General features: G+C 33.8%; 1 protein-coding gene across 4 annotated transcripts in view; it reads right to left on the bottom strand.

The window, feature by feature from the left end:
• The window catches only part of GPHN (gephyrin), a 612413-nt gene that overhangs the window by 89676 nt on the left and 495585 nt on the right, over nt 1–27152 (bottom strand). For all 4 annotated transcript variants that reach the window (XM_081290454.1, XM_081290455.1, XM_081290456.1 and 1 more), the window contains one exon: nt 7998–8090. In XM_081290454.1, coding sequence (XP_081146580.1) covers nt 7998–8090 — 93 coding nt within the window. The remainder of the gene's footprint in view (nt 1–7997; nt 8091–27152) is intronic.

The following is a 27152-nucleotide window of genomic DNA, read 5'->3' as shown; positions in this document are numbered from 1 at the left end:
ATTTCTATTTTTAAAAAATAATTTTTAAACATAAATTATTTAAAATAGTGATAAGAAGTCACTTCTTTAACAATTAATAACATCTTTCCAATGTTGTTTAACCTATTCTCCACTTATTTTTGCAGTATTTTAAAGCAAATTATGATTTTTCTTATGGAAAATAATTAACCTGTCACTTATCTTCCAGAATTCCACACTAACTGTACCTCCAGTGTGAATAAATTTATTTTTGTTTCTCTAGTAGAGAATTATCAGTTTGCCACCCTCCAAATAGCTAGATATTTTCTCTTTTTACTTCTTGCCCAAGAGGAATTAGTATGTTTTTAGATTAAAACAAAACTGAATCTGAATCATGGTTCTGCCATTGGCTTTAGGACTTTCAGCAAAATTACTAAACCTTCAGTTTTATTGTTGATAAAAATGAGGATAATCATACTATAAAAGTAACACCTTTTATTGCTTACTCAATCCTCTTATTTATTCAGTAAATTTCTACTGTCTGCTATTCCGTATCATACTAGGGTCTGGGAATAATGTAGAGTAAAATCAGATATTATATTTCTATTTTAATGTAGTTCCAGTCTGTTACAAGGTTTTTCAAATTCTGGGTCACAAATGAAGGTGGGCAATAAAATCAATTTATACTGTATACTCTAGGCATTCTTACCTTCTAGTACTATAGTTCTAGTACTATATTTTTCTAATTAAAAAACATAAAAAATATATCTCATAGGCTGAGCATGTTGGCAATGCCCATAGTCCCAGCTACTCTAGAGGGTGAAGCAGAAGAAACACATGAGCCCAGAAGTTTGACACCAGCCTGGGCAACAAAGCAAGACCCTGCTTCAAAAAAAAAAAAAAAAAAAAAGATCTCATCACCCCGGTAAGAATGGTTAATGTTTCATGAAACTTGTTTTTGAATATATATATATATATATATATATATATATATATATATATATATTAGTGTGTGTGTGTTTGCATAGGTATATACTATTGGCTTATAATGTAACAGAACTCTTAATTAAAGTCACTGATTTTGTGGGGGAAATAGGTATGAATCAAATAATCACATTCATGAATATATAAGTACAAATTTGGAAAACCATTCCAAAGGGGGAAAAATGGTTTTATCAGAGTATACAATAAAAGTACCTGAGCTACCCTGGAGGGTCAGGGAAAGCCACCCTGACAAAACGATATCTGATTTGAGTATGAAGGATGAATAAGAACTAAGCAGGTAAGGAGTGTGTGTATATGAGGGAGAGGGAGATGCTCCACGATTATGTACAGAGAGCATTATATTTAGAAGCCTATGGTTAATTTATACTGTTTATTCTAGGCATTCTTACCTTCTAGTACTATAGTTCCTTGAGTACCAAGATGACTCATATTTCAGCTCCATGACAGGCTATTTCTACTTCTTGCAGTATCCTTTCCTTGTCAGTGTTTCCTTCTTTTGGGTGGCGGTACGGGGGATTGAATTCAGGAGCACTTGAACACTGAGCCACATCCCCAGCCCTATTTTTTAATTTTATTTAGACACAAGGTCTCACTGGGTTGCTTAGTGCCTTGCTTTTGCTGAGGCTGGCTTTGAATTCGTGATCCTCTGCCTCGCCTGCCTCCTGAGCTGCTGGGATTACAGGCGTGTGTCACTATGCCAGGCTTTATCAGTGTTTCTTGATTAAAGACCGCTTAGCTTTTAAGACTCAACTCAAGTGGCACCTTCTTTATAAAGTTTTATCTGATTACCCTCCCCTTAAGTCACCTACTTCCCTAGGTATTCCAAAATAATTCTAAGTATGGCTTCAAAAATGTATTTGCAGTTATTTGCTTACTCATTTCAGGGGAATCCCTAGATTTTGTCATACAATAGATGTTAAATAAATGTTCAGTCACAGTGTAAATGTTCAATAAATAGTAAGCATGGTTCTTAAGAATCTTTTTAGAGGCCTGGCATGATAGTATATGCCTTAATCCCAGTGACTTGAGAGACTGAGGCAGGAGGATTGCAAATTCGAGGCAGTCTCAGAAATTTAGCGAGGCCCTCAGAAACTTAGGGAGAGCCTGTCACAAATTAAAAAAGAAAAAGGACTGGGGTGTAGCTCAGAGGTAAAGTGCCCCTGGGTTAAATCACTAGCACCAAAAATCCCAAAACAAAACAACAACAAAAACCCACCAAACCTGGGCTGGAATTGTGGCTCAGTGGTAGCATGTGTGAGGCCCTGGGTTTGATTCTCAGCACCGCATATAAGTAAATAAAATAAAGGGCTGTTGACAACTAAAAAATATTTTAAAAAACCCCACCAAACTGAAACAAACCAAACCAAACCAAAAACTCTTTTTAGAAAGATGTAAGCAATAATAGTTTACAATAATAGTTTGTTTTCCAGTGGTAAATGTATCTCTATATTGCTGGCTAAGGAAGGTTCACTCAACCAACAACATAGAAAGTTCTTGTTCCCAACAGGAGTTATTTTTATCATTTCCCTTTAACCATGTTTCCTAAACTTTAATGTTCATCCAAATCATCTGGGGAACTTGTTAAAATACAGATTCTGGTCAGTAAGGTCTGGGATTAAGAAGGTGATGCTGGTCCTTAACTTCCCTTTTTGAGGGGCAGAGAACTACAAAATCAATTGAATACAAAAAAGGTCTAACTAAACAAAACAAAACAAAACAATAAAAATTAGTGAACCACAAAAGACCTTATTTTACATGAACAATAAGTGTCACTATTTTCTTATAGACAGAAAAAAATGATCAACCTATTTAACTTGATGATAGCTGATTTTAAAATATGTTAAAATACTTTTTTAAAAAGCTTCTATTTTCCAAGATGAATTCTATAAGCTAAGGGGGGAAGGAAAAGAAGTGGAGGTTTGGTGGCACATGAACCTAAAGCTTGAAAAAACAAAACTAACCACTGTATGCTATCAGAAAAGATAGATGGGGCTGGGGTTATAGCACAGTGGTAGAGCACTTGCCTAGCATGTGTGAGGGCACTGGGTTTGATCCTCAGCACCACATAAAAATAAATAAAATAAAGGTCCATCAGCAACTAAAAAAAAAATAAAAGATAGGTAGATTCCAAGGATTTCTGTAAACTCCTTTTTCTCCTAATTCTGACATAACTGCTAATAAGTTTTCTTTTCTGCTTTGTAACTTTAGAATTTAATTTAAAGGAAGTAATAAAAGCAACATAAATCAAACTCTAATAGTGCATGCATTATATAAATAATGTATAAAGCTTAAAGTTAGATCTTGAAATTGCTCTCTTCCTCCTCCTTTTTTCATGTCCAGAAAACACTTATCCTTTTTTTTTTTTTTGTAGCTGGGATGAACTCAGGGGTATTTATTCACTAAGCCACATCCCCAGACCTTTTTATATTTTATTTAGAGACAGGATCTCACTAAGTTTCTTAGGGCCTCACTAAATTGCTGAGGCTGGCTTTGAACTTGTGATCTTCCTGCCTCAGCCTCACAAGCTGCTGGGATTACAGGCATGAGCCACTGTGCCTGGCAACACTTTTACTTTTGTTCACATATTTATTTGAAGAATTTATATCATTTGACATAAAATTGATTCTAGGAGATAACTATTCATTGTGGCACTGTATAGAAAATAGCCATCTTCAAAGCATTTGCCATAGATTTATTCTTTATTTCTTTTTCCAGCACCATATATAATCTCTCCTTAAGCCTCTTGAAATACTGTATAGTTATTCATTTATTTTCAATAATAAAGAATTTCATCATTTCTATGTTAGGACTGAATAAACTGAGGCCTCTATAAATAACATAACTTTTAGAGATCCTAGAAAATATTTTTGACAGAGGAAGAAGGCAGAAGTGTTAACAATTCATCTGCTCTGATTGTGAAACTACAACTGTTTGATAGACACAGGGTAATAGCATTTAAGTATATACTAAAATCAAGATTACAGGAAGAGTTGGGGCAGGGATTGTGAAAAGAGAAGGTAACAACATTGGGGTGAAAGGGTCAATATAGCAATTACGTGGGGAACTAAATTGGGGAAATTGTTTGGAGTTTTAATTGTACTGTCTTTTCTTATGGACAAGTGGGAGCTGGGAGTAGGATAAGAGAGAGATATTTGGTATTGTTTTCCATGGGAAATGCCTGTTTATTGTTACTATTGGGAAAGAAGGTATTTATTTCCTCAAATATAGTATTTTAAACTCTCTAGAAATAACTAAAATTAATTATTCCAAGTTATTCATCACATAAATAATAACAGGCTACCAAATGGGTTGAAAAACCAGATGAGGCGGAAGATGATTCAAATAGAATAGAAACCCTGAACATGAACATTACTGCAAGAATAAGAACTGATTCTAAATCAGAATGGTTGTGGACTGTTCATATTAAATTTTAGTGTACTTTAGCATAATGGATTTCAGTTAAACACATAAACTGTTAATAATAGCCAAGCAGTAAGATAATGGGTTGTTTCATAATGTTCTTTTTGATTTTCTGATTAAAGTATTTTAAACCAGAATGTAAAAAAGAAAAGAGAAATTAAAAATTTACTCAGATGGCAAGAATTTCTCTTAATATATCCTTTCAGGATTGTATGTTATACATGGTTTTCATAATAATTCCTGGGTTATTAAAATAGTCCCTTTCTCTAAATGATGCCAACACAAGTTCTGAAGGGATAAATCTTTCAACTTAAGCTTTTTGAATAAATTTAAACTTGAGATTCAGAGGTATTTTTGCCTTTATTATTAATATCTAGGAAGAAACTGTGAGACGATAGGTACCCACAGTGATACTAGTGGGTATAAATGCATCAAGAGGATGATCAGTGTGATCAGTGTTAAGGAAGAAATAAAATTTCAAAAACATGAAGAATAAAAATATTATAGTGATTCTAATTCTTAATATGCCACTTTCATTTTCTTTTTTTTCCTATTTTTATCTTTCAAATTCTCTCCTTCCTGAATATGGTTTTAGGTTTAGTAGATCTTCCTGTTACTTATATCATTATCACTTGATTTCTGCATTCCTGACATTCTATTCTTTCTGTTTTTTAAAAAATCTTTTTTTTTTTTAAATTTCCTTAGTCACTTTATTACTATCTTGACTGTTCAACCCACATACCTTAAAGCAAGTGATCCTCCAACTGGTTTGGAGTTTTATCCCACATGTTTCTGAAGGATACTGGCTAATGCTTAGTGCTCCAGAGCAAGTTAGCAACCTCTTACACCTAGAGGGTTAGCAATGCTCACGAGTGCCACTGGTTATTACTGGAAGGCCTAAGGCAAAGGCAAAGGGGAAGAAAAAAGGGAGAATAAAGGAAGTGGGGAGAAAGGAACTGAGTAAAGGAAGACAGAGGTGGAGAGAAGGAGGTACACAAAGTAGGAAGTGGTAGAGAGCCATAACAATTGCCTCAAGGATTTCTTTTTTTTTTTTTTTTTTTGACTAAAACACTGCCTGGGGTGATAGTATGTCAGTGAAGAGACTAATAAATACAGTTACCTTTTAAATGAAAATCTTAATTACTAATAGAGTTTATCTTCCTGAATTAGAGACAAACTATACACTGAAAAATTCAGCTTTGTTAAAAAAACATGTCTTTTTGTCCACCAAAGACTATTGATGCTTCAATTATAATGTATAATAAGCATACCTACTTTGAGATTTAACCAAATCCACAATACTCATGTTATATGTTATGTCTTTGTTATAAGTTCATATCTTAGAGAACTAGGAAAATTTTGTGAGAAAGAATGTGAATCAGTTGCATGTTAGATAATATCTTGGACTTTTTATACTGTGAAATGTCATTTGAAAATTTTCTTTTTGGGGAAATAACTAAAAATAACACTATTCCAAAACAAAAGAATAAAGAAGATACTGAATAGTAACTTTATATAAAAAAATAATGGATTCAATAGTAACAAAAAAGGTAAGTGCAAAGGTTTCTTTTTTATTGAGTTGCTTTTAGTTACCTCAGTTAAAAATTACAGAATAACATTCTCTTTGAGAACAATACTGCATAAATAATGTATTTCTCACTCTTCTACTGTATATTTCTCTAGTATTTAATCTGCTGTAGTTGTTTTACTCTGTAAGTAAAAATTGTCATTTTATAGTAATACTGTATGGCCACAAATTATAAGATCAAAACTGAATTTAGACGGGGAATAAGAAATAAGAATAATCAATAAAGCTATGGGAAAAATAAAATAATTTTCTTTCTGGACAGTATTCATTCTCAAATACTGCAGAAGGAATTGATATGAAAGGAAAAAATACAAAAGCCATTAGAAGTTATTTATTTTGGCTTTCTCAGTTTCAGAAGTAGTCTGATCTAGTGATATCAAGCTAAATGAGGCACATTCAAGATAGATTTTTTGGGAAAAAGTACACTAGGGGAAATTAAAATATAAAAACCAATCTTCCCACTATCTTATTTACACAGACTATGAGAGTAACAATTCAGATAAATATCCTTTTTTTCAGAGATTTTTTAAGAAAACATAATAATAATAATAATAATAGTGATAATAGTTATTACTACTAAACATTTAAAAATTGAGTTCTTTTTTTGTGTGTGCCAGGCATTTTATAAGGTTTTATATGGTCTTATTTAATCCTCAAAACAACTCGTCAGAATAAGTGTTATTATAATTATCACTATTTTACAAATGAGAAAATCAAGGCTTAAAAATTTCGTGACTTTGTTAAAGTTACATAGATGATTCTAGTATTAGAATCCCAAGTCTGACTTTGGGCAAAGCCCATACATAGCCTTAACCATTTGCTACACTGCCTTCCAATATAAAAAGATACTGCTAAGAAATACTAATATAACATGAAGGAGATTAATGAATACATCTAATTACAAGAAAAAATTTACTTTAAGGCTAGATGTGGTTAAAAAAAAAAGCAAGTAAGAGAAGATACATATTTAACTGACATTAAAAAGGAATTGGCCTATGAGGAAATAGACATGTTTAACCTAAATGAAGTATTATAAAATATATACATGTACTGAAACATTACATGGTACTCCAACAATATGTATACTTTTTATATTTTAGTTAAAAATAAATAAATGATTGGACTTTTAAACAATGCTGATAAAGTAAGAAATTTTTTAGTTTTCTTTGTTATAAGCCTTGAATCAATAATTAATAATGTAATAATGATGTATTGTTATTTTGAAGTTGCTGAGTAGATTTTAAGTGTTTTTATCACAAATAATAAGGTAATGCATATGTTGATTAGCTCAATTGAACCACTGTACAATGTATACATATTTCAAAATATCATGCTGTACATAGAAAAACAAAACAAAAACAAAAAATCCAATAATAGTTTCTAAGCAATTTAGTTTATTTTCATTTTGGGTTCTTAGATTGGATTTTGGGTAGGCATGTGCTATTTAGTTTTTGCTTTTAAGCTTTATGCAATCTCAGGCAACACTGAGGGCATGGCTGCTAGTACCATCTGGGGCTCCAGAGCTTTGAAATATGGCATCTTTCAGAGAAAGGTTTCCCTCATACTTGCTTTACATGAAGCCCCTTACTAATGTTTGAGTTTGAAGCAAGAGAACAGACTGTCTCACTTAATGCCTATGTTGAGAATTGGCTCACTTTCCTGAGACTGTATAGATATTTTCAACAGAGAATATTTAGAACACTAGACAAAGACTAATTTCTGTCTGGCATGTGTAGGGGTCAATAAATAAATTATAGTAACTGTGTTTTTATTTGATCATTATATATTATTTGTGTTAAGAGTTGTCTTTTAACTATCATATTTTCATTGAAAATTTTAATTATGATTGTGCCATGAAATTTATAATTGTAGAAAAGCATGATTATCTGTGAATTTAAGTTATTTTAACAATCTCAGGGGAAATACACATAACAGTAATTGGGTGCCTGGGCTGAGACAAAAAAAAATTAAAAGAAAAAAAAATACAGCATGAATATGATGAACTCAAGTAAACAAAAACATTTACCTCGGACAGCATAGCCATCTTTTACCGATGCTGGGAAGGGGGGTAGGTTGTCTTTTGCATATACATCTTGAGCAAGGACTCGCCCCATTCCATCTGATAGAAAAAAAGGAAATATGAATATTGTTAACAATGGGGTGAGCAAGCAGTCTTAAACAAGATGGGGTGAATACTTGTCTGACACCACTTATGATGGGCTCAGTCAGATTTCCTGATTTCAGTCCTAGGGAATAGGAGACAGAAAGAAAAGGTGCATCCTAGTACTTAAAATAAAAGATTATGTTCAGTTAACCATAGTAATTTTGCAGAGATTATATGAATGTGGGTTGCTATACAATCAACAAAGATGTGCTCAGATGATGTGTCATTATTTCTTTAACAACCCAAATACGATGTTCTTTAAAAATAAAGCCAAATCTTCAACATTTTCATATCCACTGATTCAGTAATTTCCCTTCTAGAAATCTACCCTCAGAAAATAGATTTTGTTGCACATTTATTTTTAATTTTTTAATTTTTATTATTATTATTTTTTAGGTATACATGACAGTAGAGTATATTCTGATGAATTTAAACAAATATGGAGTACATCTTATTCTAATCAGGTATCCCAGTCTTGTGGTTGTATATGATGTGGAGATTCACTGTGGTGTATTTATATATGTACACAGGAAAATTAAATCAGATTCCTTCCAGTGTCTTTCCTATTCTTATCTCCCTCCCTTTCCTTCATTCCTCTTTGTCTAAACCAATTACCTTTTAATTCACACCCTCCCCCACTTATTTTGGTTAGTCTCCACATATCAGAGAAAAATCTGAACTTTGTTTTTTAGGGATTGGCTTATTTCACTTAGCATGATAGTCCCCAGATCCAGCAATTTACCAGCAAAAGTCAGAAAGTTATTCTTTTTTTTTTATGGCCGAGTAATATGCCCATGTGTATATATAACACATTTTCTTTATTTATTCATCTGTCAAAGGACACCTAGGTTGGTTCTACTGTGAATTGAGTTGCTATAAACATTGATGTGGCTAGATCATTGTAGTATGCTGATTTTTAGTCCTTTAGGTATAAACCTAGGAGTGGATAGCTGGATCAAATGGTGGTTCCATTCCAAGTTTTCTGAGGAATCTCCTGCTTTCTAGAGTGGTTGCACTAATTTGCAGTTCCACAAGCAATATGAGTATACCTTCTCCCCCACATCCTCAAACATGTGTTGTTACTTGTATTCTTGATAACTGTCATTCTGACTATAGTGAAATGGAATCTCAGTGCAGTTTTAATTTGCATTTTTCCAATTGCTAGAGATGTTGAACAATTTTTCATATATTATTCACATAGTTTTTCTTCTGTAAAGTGTCTGCTTAGTTTTGGTGACCATCTATTGTTTGGGTTATTTGTTTTTTTGGTGTTAAATTCTTTGAATTCTTTATATATCCTGGAGATTAATGTTCGGAGGTGTAGGTGGCAAAGATTTTCTCCTATTCTGTAGGCTCTCTCTTCATGCTCTTGTTTCTTTTGCTGTGAAGAAACTTTTTAGTTTGATGACATTCAATTTATTGATTCTTGTTTTTACTTGTTGTACTTTAGGAGTCTTGTTGAGGAAGGTGGTTCCTAAGCAAACAAAAGCCTTCTACAGGGCTTTTGGTCTTTGATACACTTTGAGTTGAGTTTTGTGTAGGGTGAGAGATAGAGGTTAAATTTCATTCTATTATGTATGGATTTCCACTTTTCCCAGCATCATTTGTTAAAAAGGCTATCTTTTCTCCAATGTATGTTTTTGGTGCCTTTGTCTAGTATGAGGTTACTGTATTTATGTGGGTATGGCTCTGTGTCTTCTCTTCTGTTCCATTGGTCTTCATGTCTGTTTTTATGCCAATACCATGCTATTTTTGTTACTGTAGCCTGTGGTGTAATTTCAGGTCTGGTATTGTTGTCTCCTGCTTCACTTTTCTCACTAAGGATTGCTTTGGCTATTCTGGGCCTCTTATTTTTCCAAATGAATTTCATGATTGCCTTTTCTACTTCTATAAAGGATGCTATTGGAATTTTATTAGGAATTGCATTAAATCTATATAGCGCTCTTGGTAGCATGGCTGTTCTGATAATATTAAGTCTGCCTATCCAAGAACATGGGAGATCTTTCTGTGATACACATTTATTTCAGAGTTGTTTACATTAGTTCAAAAATGGAAATCAAAAGTGCAATAATATAGTTATTTAAAAAAGGTCTATCTTTATGATTAAATATTATGCTGCCTAAAATAATACTTACAAAGAATATTCATGGACAAAATAAAACTCTTAAAATGTATATTTAAAAAATGCACAATTGAACATTTAATATATAATCTTAACTACATTAAGATGTATGTATATTGGAGCCAACTTTTTCTTCTATCAGGCGCAGAGTCTCTGATTTGATATCAAGCTCTTTGATCCATTTTAAGTTAACTTTTGTGCATGGCGAGAGAAAGGGGTTCAGCTTCATTTTGTTGCATATGGATTTCCAGTTTTCCCAGCACCATTTGTTGAAGATGCTATCCTTCCTCCATTGCATGCTTTTAGCCCCTTTATCAAATATAAGAAAGTTGTAATTTTGTGGATTGGTCTTTGTGTCCTCTATTCTGTACCATTGGTCCACCTGCCTGTTTTGGTACCAGTACCATGCTGTTTTTGTTACTATTGCTCTGTAGTACAGTTTGAAATCTGGTATCACTATACCTCCAGATTCACACTTCCTGCTTAGAATTGCTTTTGCTATTCTGGGTCTTTTGTTTTTCCATATGAATTTCATGATTGGCTTTATCTATTTCTACAAGAAATGCCTTTGGGATTTCGATTGGCATTGCATTGAACCTGTAGAGAACTTTGGGTAATATCACCATGTTGATGATATTAGTTCTGCCTATCCATGAACAGGGTATATTTTTCCATCTTCTAAGATCTTCTTCTACTTCTCTCTTTAGGGTTCTGTAGTTTTCATTGTATAAATCTTTCACCTCTTTTGTTAGGTTGATTCCCAAGTATTTTATTTTTTTTGAGGATATTGTGAATGGGGTGGTTTTCCTCATTTCCATTTCAGAAGTTTTGTTCCTGATACACAGGAATGCCTTTGATTTATGCGTGTTGATTTTATATCCTGCCACTTTGCTGAATTCATTTATTAGTTCTAGTAGTTTCTTTGTAGACCCTTTTGGATCTTCTAGGTATAGAATCATGTTGTCAGCAAATAGTGATAATTTAAGTTCTTCTTTTCCTATTTTTATGCCTTTAATTTCTTTTGTCTGTCTAATTGCTCTGGCTAGTATTTCAAGAACTAAATTGAATAGAAGTGGTGAGAGAGGGCATCCCTGTCTTGTTCCAGATTTTAGAGGGAATGCCTTCAGTTTTTCTCCATTTAGGATGATGCTAGCCTGAGGCTTAGCATATATAGCTTTTACAATGTTGAGGTAAGTTCCTGTTATCCCTAGTTTTTCTAGTGTTTTGAACACAAAGGGATCTACATATTGTGGGGTCGGGCTCCAAATTCCTTAATAGGACGCCCATAGCCCAAGAGTTAACAACAAGAATAAACAAATGGGACTTACTTAAACTAAAAAGTTTTTTCTCAGCAAGAGAAACAATAAGAGAAGTAAATAGGGAGCCTACATCCTTGGAACAAATTTTTACTCCTCACACTTCAGATAGAGCCCTAATTTCCAGAATATACAAAGAACTCAAAAAATTAAACAATAAGATAACAAATAACCCAATCAACAAATGGGCCAAGGACCTGAACAGACACTTCTCAGAGGAGGACATATAATCAATCAACAAGTACATGAAAAAATGCTCACCATCTCTAGCAATCAGAGAAATGCAAATCAAAACCACCCTAAGATATCATCTCACTCCAGTAAGATTGGCAGCCATTATGAAGTCAAACAACAATAAGTGTTGGCGGGGATGTGGGGAAAAGGGTACACTTGTACACTGCTGGTGGGATTGCAAATTGGTGCGGCCAATTTGGATGGAGATTCCTGGGAAAGCTGAGAATGGAACCACCATTTGACCCAGCTATTGCCCTTCTAGGACTATTCCCTAAAGACCTTAAAAGAGGGATACTACAGGGATACTGCCACATCAATGATCATAGCAGCACAATTCACAATAGCTAGACTGTGGAACCAACCTAGATGCCCTTCAATAGATGAATGGATAAAAAAAATGTGGCATTTATACACAATGGAGTATTACGCAGCACTAAAAATGACAAAATCATGGAATTTGCAGGAAATGGATGGCATTAGTGCAGATTATGCTAAGTGAAGCTAGCCAATCCTTAAAAATCAAATGCCAAATGTCTTCTTTGATTTAAGGAGAGCAACTAAGAACTGAGCAGGGAGGAAGAGCATGAGGAAAAGATTAACATTAAACAGAGACGAGTGGTGGGAGGGAAAGGGAGAGAGAAGGGAAATTGCATGGAAACGGAGGGAAACCCTCAATGTTATACAAAATCACATACAAGAGGTTGTGAGGGGAAAGGGGGGGGAACAAGGGAGAGAACTGAACAACAGCAGATGAGGTAGAGAGGAAAGATGGGAGGGGAGGGGAGGGGGGATAGTAGGGGATAGGAAAGGCAGCAGAATACAACAGTCACTAATATGGCATTATGTAAAAATGTGAATGTGTAACTGATGTGATTCTGCAATGTGTATTTGGGGTAAAAATGGGAGTTCATAACTCACTTGAATCAAATGTATGAAAGATAATATGTCAAGAGCTTTGTAATGTTTTGAACAACCAATAAAAAAAGATGTATGTGTGTGTATATATATATATGTAAGTATCAATGGACAAGACAAAAAGGACATGCAGAAAAATGCAAAGCACTTGTTATTTCAGAATGTTGGAATAATTTATGATAATTTTTATTCACTTTGCTATCGTCTTATGAAAATTTCGAATTTTTCTACAATAAACACAAGTCATTTTTATATTCATAATGGTTTTCATTATTAAACAGAAAAAATTAAAAATAGGAAGGAGTTTCCCAGTCATTCCATTTGAATTTTAGCATTTGATTTTGACTTCATTAACCTAAATGATTTAGTGACAGTTAAAATGCATTAGGGGATGGGGATATAGCTCAGCTGGTAGAGTGCTTGCCTTACATGCACAAGGCCCTGGGTTCAATTCCCAGCACCAAAAAAAAAAAAAAAAAGTGTACTAGTAATCTATGTTGTAGAAAATATTTTGATAGAGTCATAACCAATTCCTCAGAAGGTATCTTTATTATTAGTTTAAAAGTAGAAGAATAAAAATAAGTAGAAGATAGAAGAAGAGGAAGCAAAAAAAAATCAAGACAAGAAGTAATATAGGATTGGATTTACATGAAGTTTTTCTGTAATTGACAAAATTTCATTGTTTCCACAGCTAAATAAGTGAAGCTGTATTTTGGGGGGTTTTGATCTTCTTAGCTATCTATGGCTGTACTTTCCAGATCCTAGGATCCAGAAGTTGTACAGAGACATTTTAAATTTTGTACTCTGATTTATAGCAAATCGTATTACTGACTCTTTCCTGTTAGAGAAATGATACCTAAATTGGTAGGGAGTGCTTCTTGATGGATCTGAGCTTTAGATATTCCTAGAAGATTGAAGTTATTCTGGATCTTTGGACCATGTAAGACAGGGAAGTGGTGGTCTGATTTATATTCACATATACAATATTAACTCCTAAATAGATCAGAGGCTATAAGGTAGTCCCTGGTAGTAAGCATTAGGACATTTGTCTAAGATCATGATTAAGCTCTAGGGATGGAGATATAAGCTCAGTTGGTAGAGTGCTTGCCTCACATGCACAAGGTCCTGGGTTCAATCCCCAGCACAAAATAACTAACAAACTAACTAAATTAATTAATTAAAATAAAATAAAGGCATGCTTTCCATCTACAACTACAAAAAAATTTTTTAAAAAAATGTAAGCTCTATACTAGCTCAGATTCTAAGAGAGTGAGTTTGCTGGGATTTCTGAATAGTTCCCTACTAGTGGTTAATAATTAAAAATAGTACAAGGGCTATTTTCCTGGCAACCAGCCCTGTTAGTAAACATTTATTAACATTTTATAAATTAATAAGTAACATCACATACAAAATATTATTTAATCCCACAAAAATCTAGTAAAGCATTACATTTACTTTACATATGAGGTTTAAATAACAGTAGGTTATTTACTCAAGGTCATATATGGCTAAATTATACATAGTAATGGGATTAACTTAAAAATAATCATATATGCATGGAATTTAACTTGCTCCATTTCAGACCCCAGTGATTTCTTTCATTCCCCTTATTCCTTTCCCTACTGGTTTTCCTTCTATTTTTATTTTTTTTAAATTGGTGCTTTATAAATGCATACAAAGGTGGAATCCACTGTAGTATATTTGTATAGGTATACAGTGTAATTTTGTCAAATTAATTCTGTATTTTTTCCCTTTCCTCAACCCTTCTCCTCCCTTTCAATTTCATTCCTCTACTCCACTGATATTCCATTTTTGTGAGATTTGGCCCCCTCACCCCTTTTACCCTTACTTTGTTCTAGCTTTCACATTGAGATAAAAACATTTTACCTTTGACTTTCTGAGTCTGGTTAATTTCACTTAGCATGAGAGTCTCCAGTGCTATCCATTCGCCATAATTTTATTTTCCTTTATGGTGAGTAAAACTCTATTGTATATTTAAACTACATTTTCTTTATTCATTCATCTGTTGATGGGCACCTGGGTTAGTTCCTTAACCTGGCTGTTATAAATGTGCTGTTATAAATGTTGATGTGCTTGTCTCACCTTATAAATACCCAGGAGTGGGACAGCTGGGCCATATGGTGATTCTATTCCTATTCTTTTGAGGAATCTCCATACTACTTTCCAAAGTGGTTGTACTAATTTGTAGTCCCAATAACAATGTATGAGTATATATTTTCCCCACATTTTCATCAGTATGACTCTTTTAATATTCACATTCCAAGAAGATAGGGGCTGCCCACTTAGTATGCTAAATTTGAAAGACTACTGATATAGATAACTGTAGATCTCATAGTAAACAAATGAAATAACACAATACTCTGAGGACAGAAATGATGATTATCTGCTGCTTTTGCACATTTGGAACACATGGAAGTGGAAGGAAGTTGATTAAGGTATCACTGAGAAAAGATTATCTGCTGGCTTGATTTTTCTTTTAATTCCCAAGTTATTCATATATTTTATTGTGCAATTCCACTAAGGAGGCCTTTTATGATACAGAACCTACTCAATCATAATTGGATAAAATTTGATTCTGGAAACTAAAGTATAGTTTGTTCTGGTAGTTTGCAATATTTTTTTGATTTATATTTACATATACAATAATACTATTTGCTATGAATGAGAGTAAAAAATTTAAAATGTCTCTGTACAACTTCTGGATCCTAGGATCTGGAAAGTACAGCCATAGATGGCTAAGGAGATCAAAACCCCCAAAAATTCAGAACAAAAAACTTTGTTCTGGTAGTTTGCAATAATAATTGCTCCCCACCCCCATCCTAACAAACACACAAACATCATAAAATATCCCTCAGATTTCTCAGGATGCTCAAATAATAACTTTGTAATAACAGAGTTATTTAAATGCCACTGAAACTACATTAGGCTATAAAATAATAATCATATCATATCACTAAGAATTCTTCAGTGTTAGTTGAAGAGTCATCTATCATAATGTGGGAAATGAGCTTTTTTTTTGACAAGCATCAAGCTTTTTTTTTTTGTGACAAATGTCTAGTTTCTAATAAAGTGTGATTTGTCTTTTTTTTTTTTTGGGGGGGTGCTGGGAATCAAACCCAGAGCTTCATGCATTCTAGGCAAGTGCTCTACCACTGATCTACATTCCTGGACCAGCAATTTGTCATATCTTCCACATGCTGTTTTTTTTTTCTCATTTCTGTGCCTTTGCAGATAATGTTGCTTTATACAGGAGTGTTTTTTTTTCTTTCCCCTTTCCTCCTACTGGCAAATCTCATACATCTTTCAAAGGTCAGATCATATGATGCCTCACTGGTTTTCTTTCTTTTACCAGGGCAAATTAATTCATTGACTAATTTATTTACTCATTCATCAAATGCTGGGATCTACTATGTGCTAAACACTAAGGATAAAAACACCAGTAGGACTTAGCTGATGTCCTCAAAGAATTTATGTGTATAGTACATGTGAGAAAGAAGAAAAGGAGAAATATGCAGAAGATTATAAGATAGGATAATATGGGCAATCACAGAGATAAGTACAGGGTGATACAGAGACATACAGAAAACTATCAACCAAGAATCTGTGGAACATTTAGAAAATTTTCCTAGATGAAATAAAACCTGAGCTAAAATTTAGAGAGTAAAAAGCACCAGGTAGAAGAGGGGGGCATTTTAGACAAATAAAACAGGATAAAGGAGTTCAAACAATCTTGTAAAACCAAGAATCTAAGAAGGGACTTTAAAACAGATAATTAACAGTAATGACTTCAATTTAACTTACCAGCAGAGTATAAGTCTCTTAACAAATAATGAGATCTGACTTAGGAATTTCTTTCGTGACAAGGTAGAGAATGTTTCAGAGGGACTGCATTTATTCTTAATGTTTTGATAATATTTGTATCCATGTTATTATATACTTTTCACATTGCATTATGGTTATCTGTGGAACTTCTCTGACTTCTCCATCAGGCTATCAACTTCTTATTGTCATAGCGTATACTCATCTTTGTATACTAGTACCAACACAGTGCTTTGTGCACAAAAGATATACAGTAAAGGTTTGTTCAATCACTGAGTATATTAATGGTTATGTCTCATGAAAAATATCAGACAAGTGGAGAAGAAGTTCTTAGCAATAAAACATAACCAACTTTACCAAAGAGAATAAAAATAGGAAAGGATCTCTTGCTACCTCACCTTTACTCTCATTATTCCCCATCTGGATTCCCCCCCACCCCCGTATAGTGCTTCCTGATCTCCAGACCTATGATCCTGACTTCCCTAAATCTGTATTATCATTTTACTTTTTGCTAACCAAAGGAACAATGCATTTTCAAGACTTCATTCAAACAGTGAATCTTTTAAATTATTTATTTATTCTAATTTGTTATATATGATGGCAGAATGCAATTCATTTCATATTATATATAGAGAGCACAATTTTTCAAGTCACTGGTTGTATACAAAGTATTTTCACTTCATTTGTGTCTTCATACATGTACTTAGGGTGATGGTGTATAACCCATTCTACCGTCTTTCTTACCCCCATCCCCACTCCATTTCCCTCCCCTCCCCTTTGCCCTATCTAAAGTTCATCGATTCCTCCTATGCTCCCCCTGTATCGCCATTATGAGTCAGCATCCTCATACCAAAGACAACATCTGGCCTTTGGTTTTTTGGGATTGGCTTACTTTACTTAGCATATATTCTCCAACTCCATCAATTTACCTGCAAATGCCACGATTTCATTCTCTTTTAATGCTGAGTAATATTCCATTGTGTATATATACCAAAGTTTCTCTATCCATTTATCTACTGAAGGGCATCTGGTTTGGATCCACAATTTAACTCTTGTGGATTGTGCTGCTATAAACATTGATGTGGCTATGCCCCTGTAGTATACTGTTTTTAAATCCTTTTGGTATTAACTGAGGAGTGGGATAGCTGGGTCAAATGGTGATTCTATTCCCAGTTTTCCAGAGAATCTCCATACTGCTTTCCATTATTGGTTGCACCAATTTGCAGTCCCACCAGCAATGTATGAATGTGCTTTTTCCCCACATCATCGCCAACACTTATTATTGTTTGTATTCTTGATAGCTGCCATTTTGACTGGAGTGAGATAAAATCTTAGAGTAGTTTTGGTTTGCATTTCTCTAATTGCTAGAGATGTTGAACATTTTTTCATATATTTGTTGATTGATTGTATATCCTTTTCTGAGAATTGTCTGTTTAGTTGCTTGGCCCATTTATTGACTGGGTTCTTTTTTTTTTTTTTGATGTTAGGGTTTTTGAGTGCTTTATATATCCTAGGGATTAGTCTTCTATCTGATGTGCTTGTGGTAAATATTTGCTCCCATTCTGTAGGCTCTCTATTCACCTCACTGATTGTTTCTTTTGCTGTGAAGAAGCTTTTTAGTTTAAATCCATCCCATTTATTGATTTATTTCTTGTGCTATAGGAGTCTTATTAAGGAAGTTGGGGCCTAATCTGACATGATAGAGGGGGCTGGGGTTGTGGCTCAGTGGTAGAGCGCTCACCTGGCATGTGTGAGGTACTGGGTTCGATCCTTAGCACCACATAAATAAATAAATAAAGGTATTGTGTCCATCTACAACTAAAAAATATTTTTAAAAAATATGACATGATGGAGATTTGGATCTACTTTTTCTTCCATTAGGCACAAGGTCTCTGGTTTAATTCCTAGGTCCTTGATCCACTTTGAGTTGAGTTTGTGCATGGTGAGAGATAGAGGTTTAATTTCATTTTGTTACATGTGGATTTCCAGTTTTCCTAGCACCATTTGTTGAAGAGGCTATCTTTTCTCCAATATGTGTTTTTGGCACCTTTGTTAAAATCAGAACTGAAATCAATGAAATTGAAATGAAAAAAAAATTGAAAAAATTGACAAAACAAAAGTTGGTTCTTTGAAAAAATAAATAAAATTGATAAACCACTAGCCATGCTAATGAAGAGAAGGAGAGAGAAAACTCAGATTACTAATATCCATGATGAAAAAGAAAATATCATGATGGACACTACAGAAATACAGAAGATAATTAAAAATTATTTTGAAAATTTGTATTCCAATAAAATAGAAAATACTGAAGGCACCAGCTAATTTCTAGAGGCATATGATATGCCCAAACTAAATCAGATGATATACACAATTTAAACAGATCAATTTCAAGCAAGGAAAATTAGGATGCCATCAGAAGCCTACCAACCAAGAAAAGCCCAGGATGGATACAAAGCTGAGTTCTACAAGACCTTTAAAGAAGAACTAACACCACTACTTTTCAAACTATTTCATGAAATAGAGAAAAAGAGAACACTTCCAAACACATTCTATGAGGCCAATATCACCCCGATTCCAAAACCAGACAAAGAAACATCAAAGAAAAAAAATTTCAGACCAATATCTCTAATGAACATAGATGCAAAAATTCTCAATAAAATTCTGGCAAACTAAATACAAAAACATATCAAAAAGATAGTACACCACTATCAAATAGGGTTCATTCCAGGGATGCAAGGTTGGTTCAACATATGGGAATCAATAAATGTAATTCATCACATCAATAGACTCAAAGATAAAAATCATATGATCATCTCAATAGATGCAGAAAAAGCATTCAACAAAATACAGCACCCGTTCATGTTCAAAACACTAAAAAAACTAGGGATAACAGGAACATATCTCACCATCATAAAAGCTATCTATGCTAAGTCCCAAGCCAATCATTCTAAATGGAGAACAATTGAAAGCCTTCACTCTAAAAACTGGAACAAGACAGGGATGACCTTTTTCACCACTTCTATTTAACATAGTTCTTGAAACTCTAGCCAGAGCAATCAGACAGATCAAAGAAATGAAAGAAAGTAAATTGATAAGGGCATTAAGACCACTAAATGGGGAAAAGATGGTATCTTTGAGGAATATTATTGGGAAAACTGGGTGCCTACATGTTAAAGAATGAAGCTGGACTTTCACATTATACCATACATTAAAATTAACTCAAAATAAAGACCTAAATATAAGTCCTAACATTATAAAATGCCTAGAAGAAAATGGGAGAAGTTTATGACAATTTGGCAATGATTTCTTAGATATCATACCAAAAAGCATAGACAAAACCAAAAATAGACAAATGAGACTATATAAAACTTAAATATTTTGCTCATCAAAGAACATCATCAATAGAGCAGTCTGTGGATTGGGAGGAAAGAATTATATACTATATCCCTGATAAAGGAGTATATCAAGAAATAACACAACAACAAAAAAAATAAGATAACCCAAGTAGAAAATGGTCTAAGTATTTGAATATGTATTTCCCTAAAGATGAAGTATAGCTGGCACATGGCACATGCTTGTAATTCCAGAGGCTTGGAGGCTGAGGCAAGAGGATCACAAGTTCAAAGCCAACCTCAGCAAAAGTGAGGCACTTAGCAACTCAGTGAGACCCTAGCTGGAAATAAAATACAAAAAAGGGCTGGGGATGTGGCTCAGTGGTTAAGCACCCCTGAGTTCAATCCCTGGTACCAAAAAATGAGGTATAAATAGTTTAGAAAGATATGAAAAGATACAATAATTATCAGAGAAATGAAAAATCAAAACCACAATGAAATATTACTTCACACCCATTAGGAGTCTTCTATCAACAAAACAAAACAGAAAATAACAAATCCAAATTTTGGTGAGAATGTAGAGAAATTAGGACCCATGTACATCATTGGTGGGATTTTAAAATGTTGTAACCACTACAAAAAATAGCAAGGCAGTTCCTCAAAAAAAAAAAATCAGAAATATAACTACCATTTAATTCAGCAATCCCACTTCTGGGTATATTTCAATGGAGGGCCTTGAAGAGATATTTTTCTTTTGAGGCAGTGTCTCACTATGTTGCCCAGCTGATTTTGAACACCTAAACTCAAATGATCCTCCTATCTTAACTTCTGGAGTGCTGGGACACCAGACACACATCACCATGCCCAACTTTTTGAAGGGATATTTGTACACCCATATTCATAGACATAATATTCACACTAGCCAAGAGATAGAAGCAACTCAAATGTCCATCGATGGATGAACAGATAAATAAAATGTATCTGTTTTATTATCCATTAAATGAATGTATTATATACATTCAATGGTGAAATTAAAATTATTCAGCCTTAAAAAGGAAAGAAATTCTATCACATGCTATAATACGAATAAACCTCAAGGACTTCATACAAAGTGAAATTGATTAATCACAATAAGACAAATTCTTCGTGGTTCCACTTATATGAAATATCTGAAGAAGCCAACAACATAAGAACATAAGGTAAAAAGAATGTGGTTGCTGGGCATAGCAGTGCACATTTGTTTCAAAATAAAAAATAAAAAGGACTAGGGATGAAGCTCAGTGGTAGAGCTTAGAATGTGCCAGGCTTCTGAGTAGAAGAAGAAAGAAGGAGAAGCAGGAGGAGGGAGAAGAGGAAGAGGAGGAGAAGGAGGGAAAGAAGAAGGGGAAGGGGAAGAAGAAGAAAAATAAGAAGAGGAGAGAAGGAGGAGGAAGGGGAAAGAAGAAGAAGAATGTGGTAACTTACAACAATGTTTACATGTTTAACAGTATTGACAGTACTGTTTCTTTCTTTCTTTTTTTTTTTTTTCCTTTTGGTGCACTTGGGATTGAACCCAGAGGTCTTCTAGCACTGAGATGCATCTCTACCACCATCATCCCTTTTTGTTTGTTACTGGGGATTGAACCAAAGGTGCTTTACCACTGAGATACATACTCAGTATTTAAAAAAAATTTATATTGAAAAAAATTTAATTTTGATACAGGGTCTTGCTAAATTGATTAGGGCTTTGCTAAGTTGCTGAAACTGACCTCAAATTTGTGATTCTCCTGCCTCAGTCTCCTAAATTGCTGGGATTACAGGGGTGTGCTACCATATCTGGGTGAACTGTATACTTAAATATGGTTAATGTGGGCTTTAAAATGTAATTATTAAAAAAGAGAGAGAAAAGAATGAAGGGCTGATATATGTTACAACATGGTGGGATTTTGAAAATATTATAAATCAAAGAAGTCATTCAAAGAAAGTCAAATATCATATCATTCTATTTATACAAAATGTCCAGAATAGGCAAAATAGACTAATAATTATTTAGGTTTGGGGGTCAGGTAATCAGAGGATACGAGGATGATAGCTAAATAGATATTCTTATTAATGTGATGAAAACAATCTAGAATTGATTGTGGTGATGGTTCACATATCTCTGAATATACTAAAACCTTTTGTGCTATGCACTTTAAAGCTATTATTTCTTTTAAAGTCAAGGATAGAAGTAGTTTTCACAAGGAGAATATTTCTCTCATCTCAATATATAACTATATTTACAAAAGTCATAATTATAGCACACATATACCAGCTAGTCTTTATAGACCTTCTTTATATATATTGGGAGAAAAAAATAAAACATTTTATCTAGAAAGGAAGAAATGTCTCACACTTGGTTAAGATAATTAATATAGACTTAACAATATATACAAGTGACCATCTTTTTATTTTGAACTTATGATAAATATAGGGGTTGCTATTTTTAAGATAAATTGGATTCCTACTAAATTAGAGTCCAGCTTTTGGAGTTGGTATTAATATACCAGTCCAGTTTAAGTCTCCTCAAAGAGAAAAGCATGACTCACCTCAGTTTTGATCTAAGAGACTAACAGAAGGGAAAAATATTTGGAGAAAAATATGCAATCTAGTGGAACATGGTGAAGGATTCCAGTTGGCAACAGACACAAAAGAACTGAAGGAACAAATGTCAGACATACCTCCTCACTACACAAGCAACCCTGTGTCTCTCATTAGAGTTTAGGACCAAACAATTACAGGGTCTTTCCATGCTGTAAATATGAGATTTCATTGAATGTTTAACCAGATAGATGATCCACTTGAGAATATAAAGAATACATAGTAGTTCTGCAAATTTATATTATCTCATAACATGAGACAGTCTCTCTTGCATACATGTAAATAACTTACATTGATGTTAAACAATCTTTCCCCTTACTCATAGGTGAAGCCTAAGCATTAGTGTTGAATAAACTTTGGACATGTGATTTTTTAGAAAGGGTGGCTTAGTCTTCAAGCCTAAATGGGAACCAGAAGCAGTAACTTCTCACTGGGATATTATGACTGTTTTGAGTTTTGCATTTGGTAGAGAAACAACAGTGGGCAGCTGAAGTAGTGGCAAAGGACTTACTGAACAAATGTAATTTTAGGAAAACATCAGCAAAATTTCTTTTCTCAAATTGCCCCATTCCAATGAAACCTCAACTTATAATAAGCAAAAAGAACAGCTTTCCCAGTACGGAATTAGTGCAACTAATATGCTTACTTAGGAACATTTGGTGGTGGGAGTCTGTAGACCTTAACAGACTGCAGTGAGCTTTTAATTTTGTTGGAGGTTAGGCTGCATGCCAAGAAGCTATGGCCCTGCTTTCAGAGTCTAAGGAGATAATGTCCCTTCTGTTCTACTTTTATCACACATTGCATATCCTAAATTCTGTAAAATAATGTCTTCAATTTGATAAAGATGAAGAGCATACATTATATACACATATTTCTGGTTTATGTAGTAAGAAATCCTAAAGGTAGAGCTATGGATCATTAAGGACTCTAGCCATATATAATAAATGACCTCAAAAGGCTGATGACAAGGAAGCAGTGGGAAATACTGACTGGTACACTGTTGTTTTGTGTGGCATGCTTGCTTATGTTGCAAGAAAACAGTGGCAGAGTAGTGGATCAAAAAGGGATAGTATTTTTAGGTTGTAAACAGGACACTCATAAAAGATTCTGCTTCCCAAATAATAGTGATTTACAAATTCCCTACTAGCCTGAGTACTGATGTTTTTAAACTGAAATTTGCCTAGAAAGTATCTTCATAAAGAATCCTTACAGATTCAAACATCTGACAATGAACATTCACATCAAATTAAGACAGGTTCTGAGGTTAAGTATGAAAGTGAGCATACACTCAAGTGTATTCTCTAAAGGATAAAAGTTAAATATTTAATTGGTTTGGGTGGGTATTTATTCTGATCCAGATAAGCTCTTCTTGCTACATTAAGATATTAGAAAAAATAAGTGACTTTTTAATGTAAGATTGGAAAGGATCTTAATTTCTTACTTATCAGAATGATTACACAGTTATAAAGTTCCCTGTGTAGTTAGCTCTAAGAAGGCTTTACAGGAGGTGAAGGGAAAATTCTATGTTCAGTGCTCCTCACTTTGGCAAACCAAGATTCTATTATTTGTATGAATCAATAGTATAGTGAGTAACAATGTTGATGGATAGATACCACCCAAGACTTCTGAATATACAGTATAGACATAAAACCTTCTGCTATTAATTATAAATTTGTCAAAAAGTTTATTTATGTCATTGCAACAGCATCAATACTGCAACATTAAAAAAATACCATTCCACCTAATACAGGTGAGAAGTTGCTAAAAGGTCTTTTTTACTTTATTTTTTTCCTTTTTACCTAACAGTTATTCATTGTGCTCACCAAAATAGTTGAAGAAGGCAGTGTTGACATATATTCTTATCTGGTCAAATGGTCATCAGTAAGAACAATATTGACTAAGGCCAAGGATTAAGAGAGCTACTAAGAAAGTTAAAGCCTGTGTAGATTTGAGTCTCTACATCCTTCAAAAAAAAAACTTTAAAAATGAATATAACATACTTTTTAAAATATTGTGTTTTTTAAATTTTTTAGGTGTAGATGGACACAACACAATGCCTTTATTTTTATGTGGTGCTGACGATCGAACCTGGGTCCCGCCCGTGCTAGGCAAGTACTCTACCGCTGAGCCACAATCCCAGCCCCTGAACCACAATCCCAGCCCCAAATATAACATAATTAAAAAAAGCTTAGTGATTATTTATGACACTAAAACAAATGTTTAACCAGTGAATGTTCAAAAGCATATTCTAACTCAATTTATTTCCCACAACTTCATTTGAAAGACTAACTAGACAAAATTTCAGTGCATTATAGATGTGACGTATTTAAGATTTCACATGTATGAACTCAGAAAGACTGAATGATTTAGGGGTAAAAGCCTTGTGTTAATTAGCTTTCTGTTGCTTTGACAAAAAAAATCTAAGAAAAATAATTTAAAGGAAGTAAGATTATTTTGGCTTATAGTTTCAAAGCTAGCTCCTAGCTTCATTGCTTTTGGGCCTGTGGTGAGGTAGAGTATCATGGTACAGAAGGCATGGTGTAAAAGAACCCTTTAGCCCTTCACCTAGGAAGCAGGAAGAGAGGTTGTGTATTGTAAAAGGTAGGGAGCTGGGCATGGTATCACACACATATAATCTGAGACACTCAGGAGGCTGAGGCAAGAGGATTATAAGTTTGAAGCCAGCATAAGCAATTTAGAAACCTTGTCTCAAAATAAAAAATAAAAAGGGTTGGGAAATATAGTTCAGTGGTAGAGTGTCCCTGGATTTAATCCCCAGTACTGGCAAGGAAAAAAAAAAAAAAAAGAAGATCCAGGGTCAAGATATACTGTTCAAGGCTATGCCCTCAAGGACCCACTTCCTCCGACTAGGCCCCACCTCCCAAGGTTCCACCACCTCCCAGTAGTGCCACTAGCTGGGGACCAAGCCTTTAACACATGAACCTTTGGGGGACATTCCAGACTTAGACTATAATAGGCCTCCTCTGGTAAACAACAACAACAACAACAAAAACCCAGCATATTAATTAATGCATACTCATCCCAGCAATCATGTATATAGAATAATACAATAAAATTCCTATGCCTATAAAATATATAGCTTGTTCAAAGTGTTAGCATGTAATGCATTTGTATATTTCCATTTAAGGATGCTCATTACCTGCAAATGTGATAAGAAAGGGAGAGTATCACAGTTCTTTTGCCATAAAAAAAAAAGCCCCAAACTTTCTGCACAGTTATAGGGTTTGGAATAATAGAAAGGTTATGATTATCAGAAATGATTGTCATAATTTAGCAATATAAAAAGATATAACAGAATTGATAATTAGTTCTTAAGTTGAGTTGGATTTTTATTGTCACAACTGACATCCGTTATAAATATTCATTTCTATTTTTGAAATGTTAAGCTTTAAAAATAATAACTGTGCTAACTATAAAAAGAATAATAGTTTTAAAAAATATTTAAAATGTTCTTGGGATTACAAAAAATGCTTCAGTCAAGAGCACTGAATCAAGAGCTCACTCTTGTCAGTAGTAAATAATGGAAATCTTGCCATACTCAGGGGGTAGGGTGTCACTGACAAATGGGTAGCACTATGTCCAAGGTGGGAATTATTTGGTCAGGTTTTGATGCAGACAAAAAACCCAAAATGTTTATTTCATCGTTTAAATAATTTAAATTCTTCTTTAATGATAATCTTCTCCTCCTCCTCCTCCTCCTCCTCCCCCTCCCCCTCCTCCTCCTCCTTTTCCTTCTTTTTGTATTAGGGATTGAATTCAGGGGCACTCAACCACTGAGCCATATCCCCAGCCATATTTTGTATTTTATTTAGAGTCAGGGTCTCATTCAGTTCTTTAGAACCTCGCTTTTGTTGAGGCTGGCTTTGAACCTGTGATCCTCTTGCCTCTGCCTCCCAAGACTCTAGGATTACAGGTATGCACCACTGCACTTGGTGATGATCTCTTAAACAGTGCCCTATAAACTTCCATATGGTCCACAGGGGAAAAATATTTTCTTACTATTGTTTCTGTGATTTTGAACCACAGAATCCAGTATTTTAAAATTAATTCCTAACTTTTGCACCATAGATTGGTCCTATGTCAGGATATTACTGTGGCTATTAAAAAAAAGAAAGATCCATTTTGGAAATTTTCATCTTAGAAGGAATAGGAAATTTTGATGCTATTCTTTTTTAGATAAATTTCCATTTTTAAAAAGTATTAACTGCAGTATTTTTCATTGCCTATGTTATGAATCCTAAATTAATGCTATTAATATAGACTATGGCACATCAAAATTGACACTGAATAAACAGATTGTTAAATACATGTATCTAATAAGAGATGAATATTGAAAATGTGAAAACTAATGAGGTGCCTAAATAGAATAGAGAAATTAAGAGTTGTATTTAAACACTACCTTGTTTTAGCCACAGATATATTCTATAAAGCTATGTGTAATACCTTTAAAAATCTTATTGAAAAATTAATTGCCCCTTACTTTTCTAGATAAACATGAATTATGTTCTATCAAAATTGCTTGAAGTGAGATATATTCATATGTTTTAGTTTTTATATACAATTATATAATGGTATACATAGAAGAAAGTATGATATAGAAAGACAAGTCTGTTTGGTT

The sequence above is a fragment of the Spermophilus citellus genome, assembly GCF_964194105.1.
Source record: "Spermophilus citellus genome assembly, chromosome: 4".
Lineage (NCBI taxonomy): Eukaryota > Metazoa > Chordata > Mammalia > Rodentia > Sciuridae > Spermophilus > Spermophilus citellus.
This window is presented reverse-complemented; position numbering and strand designations above follow the sequence as displayed.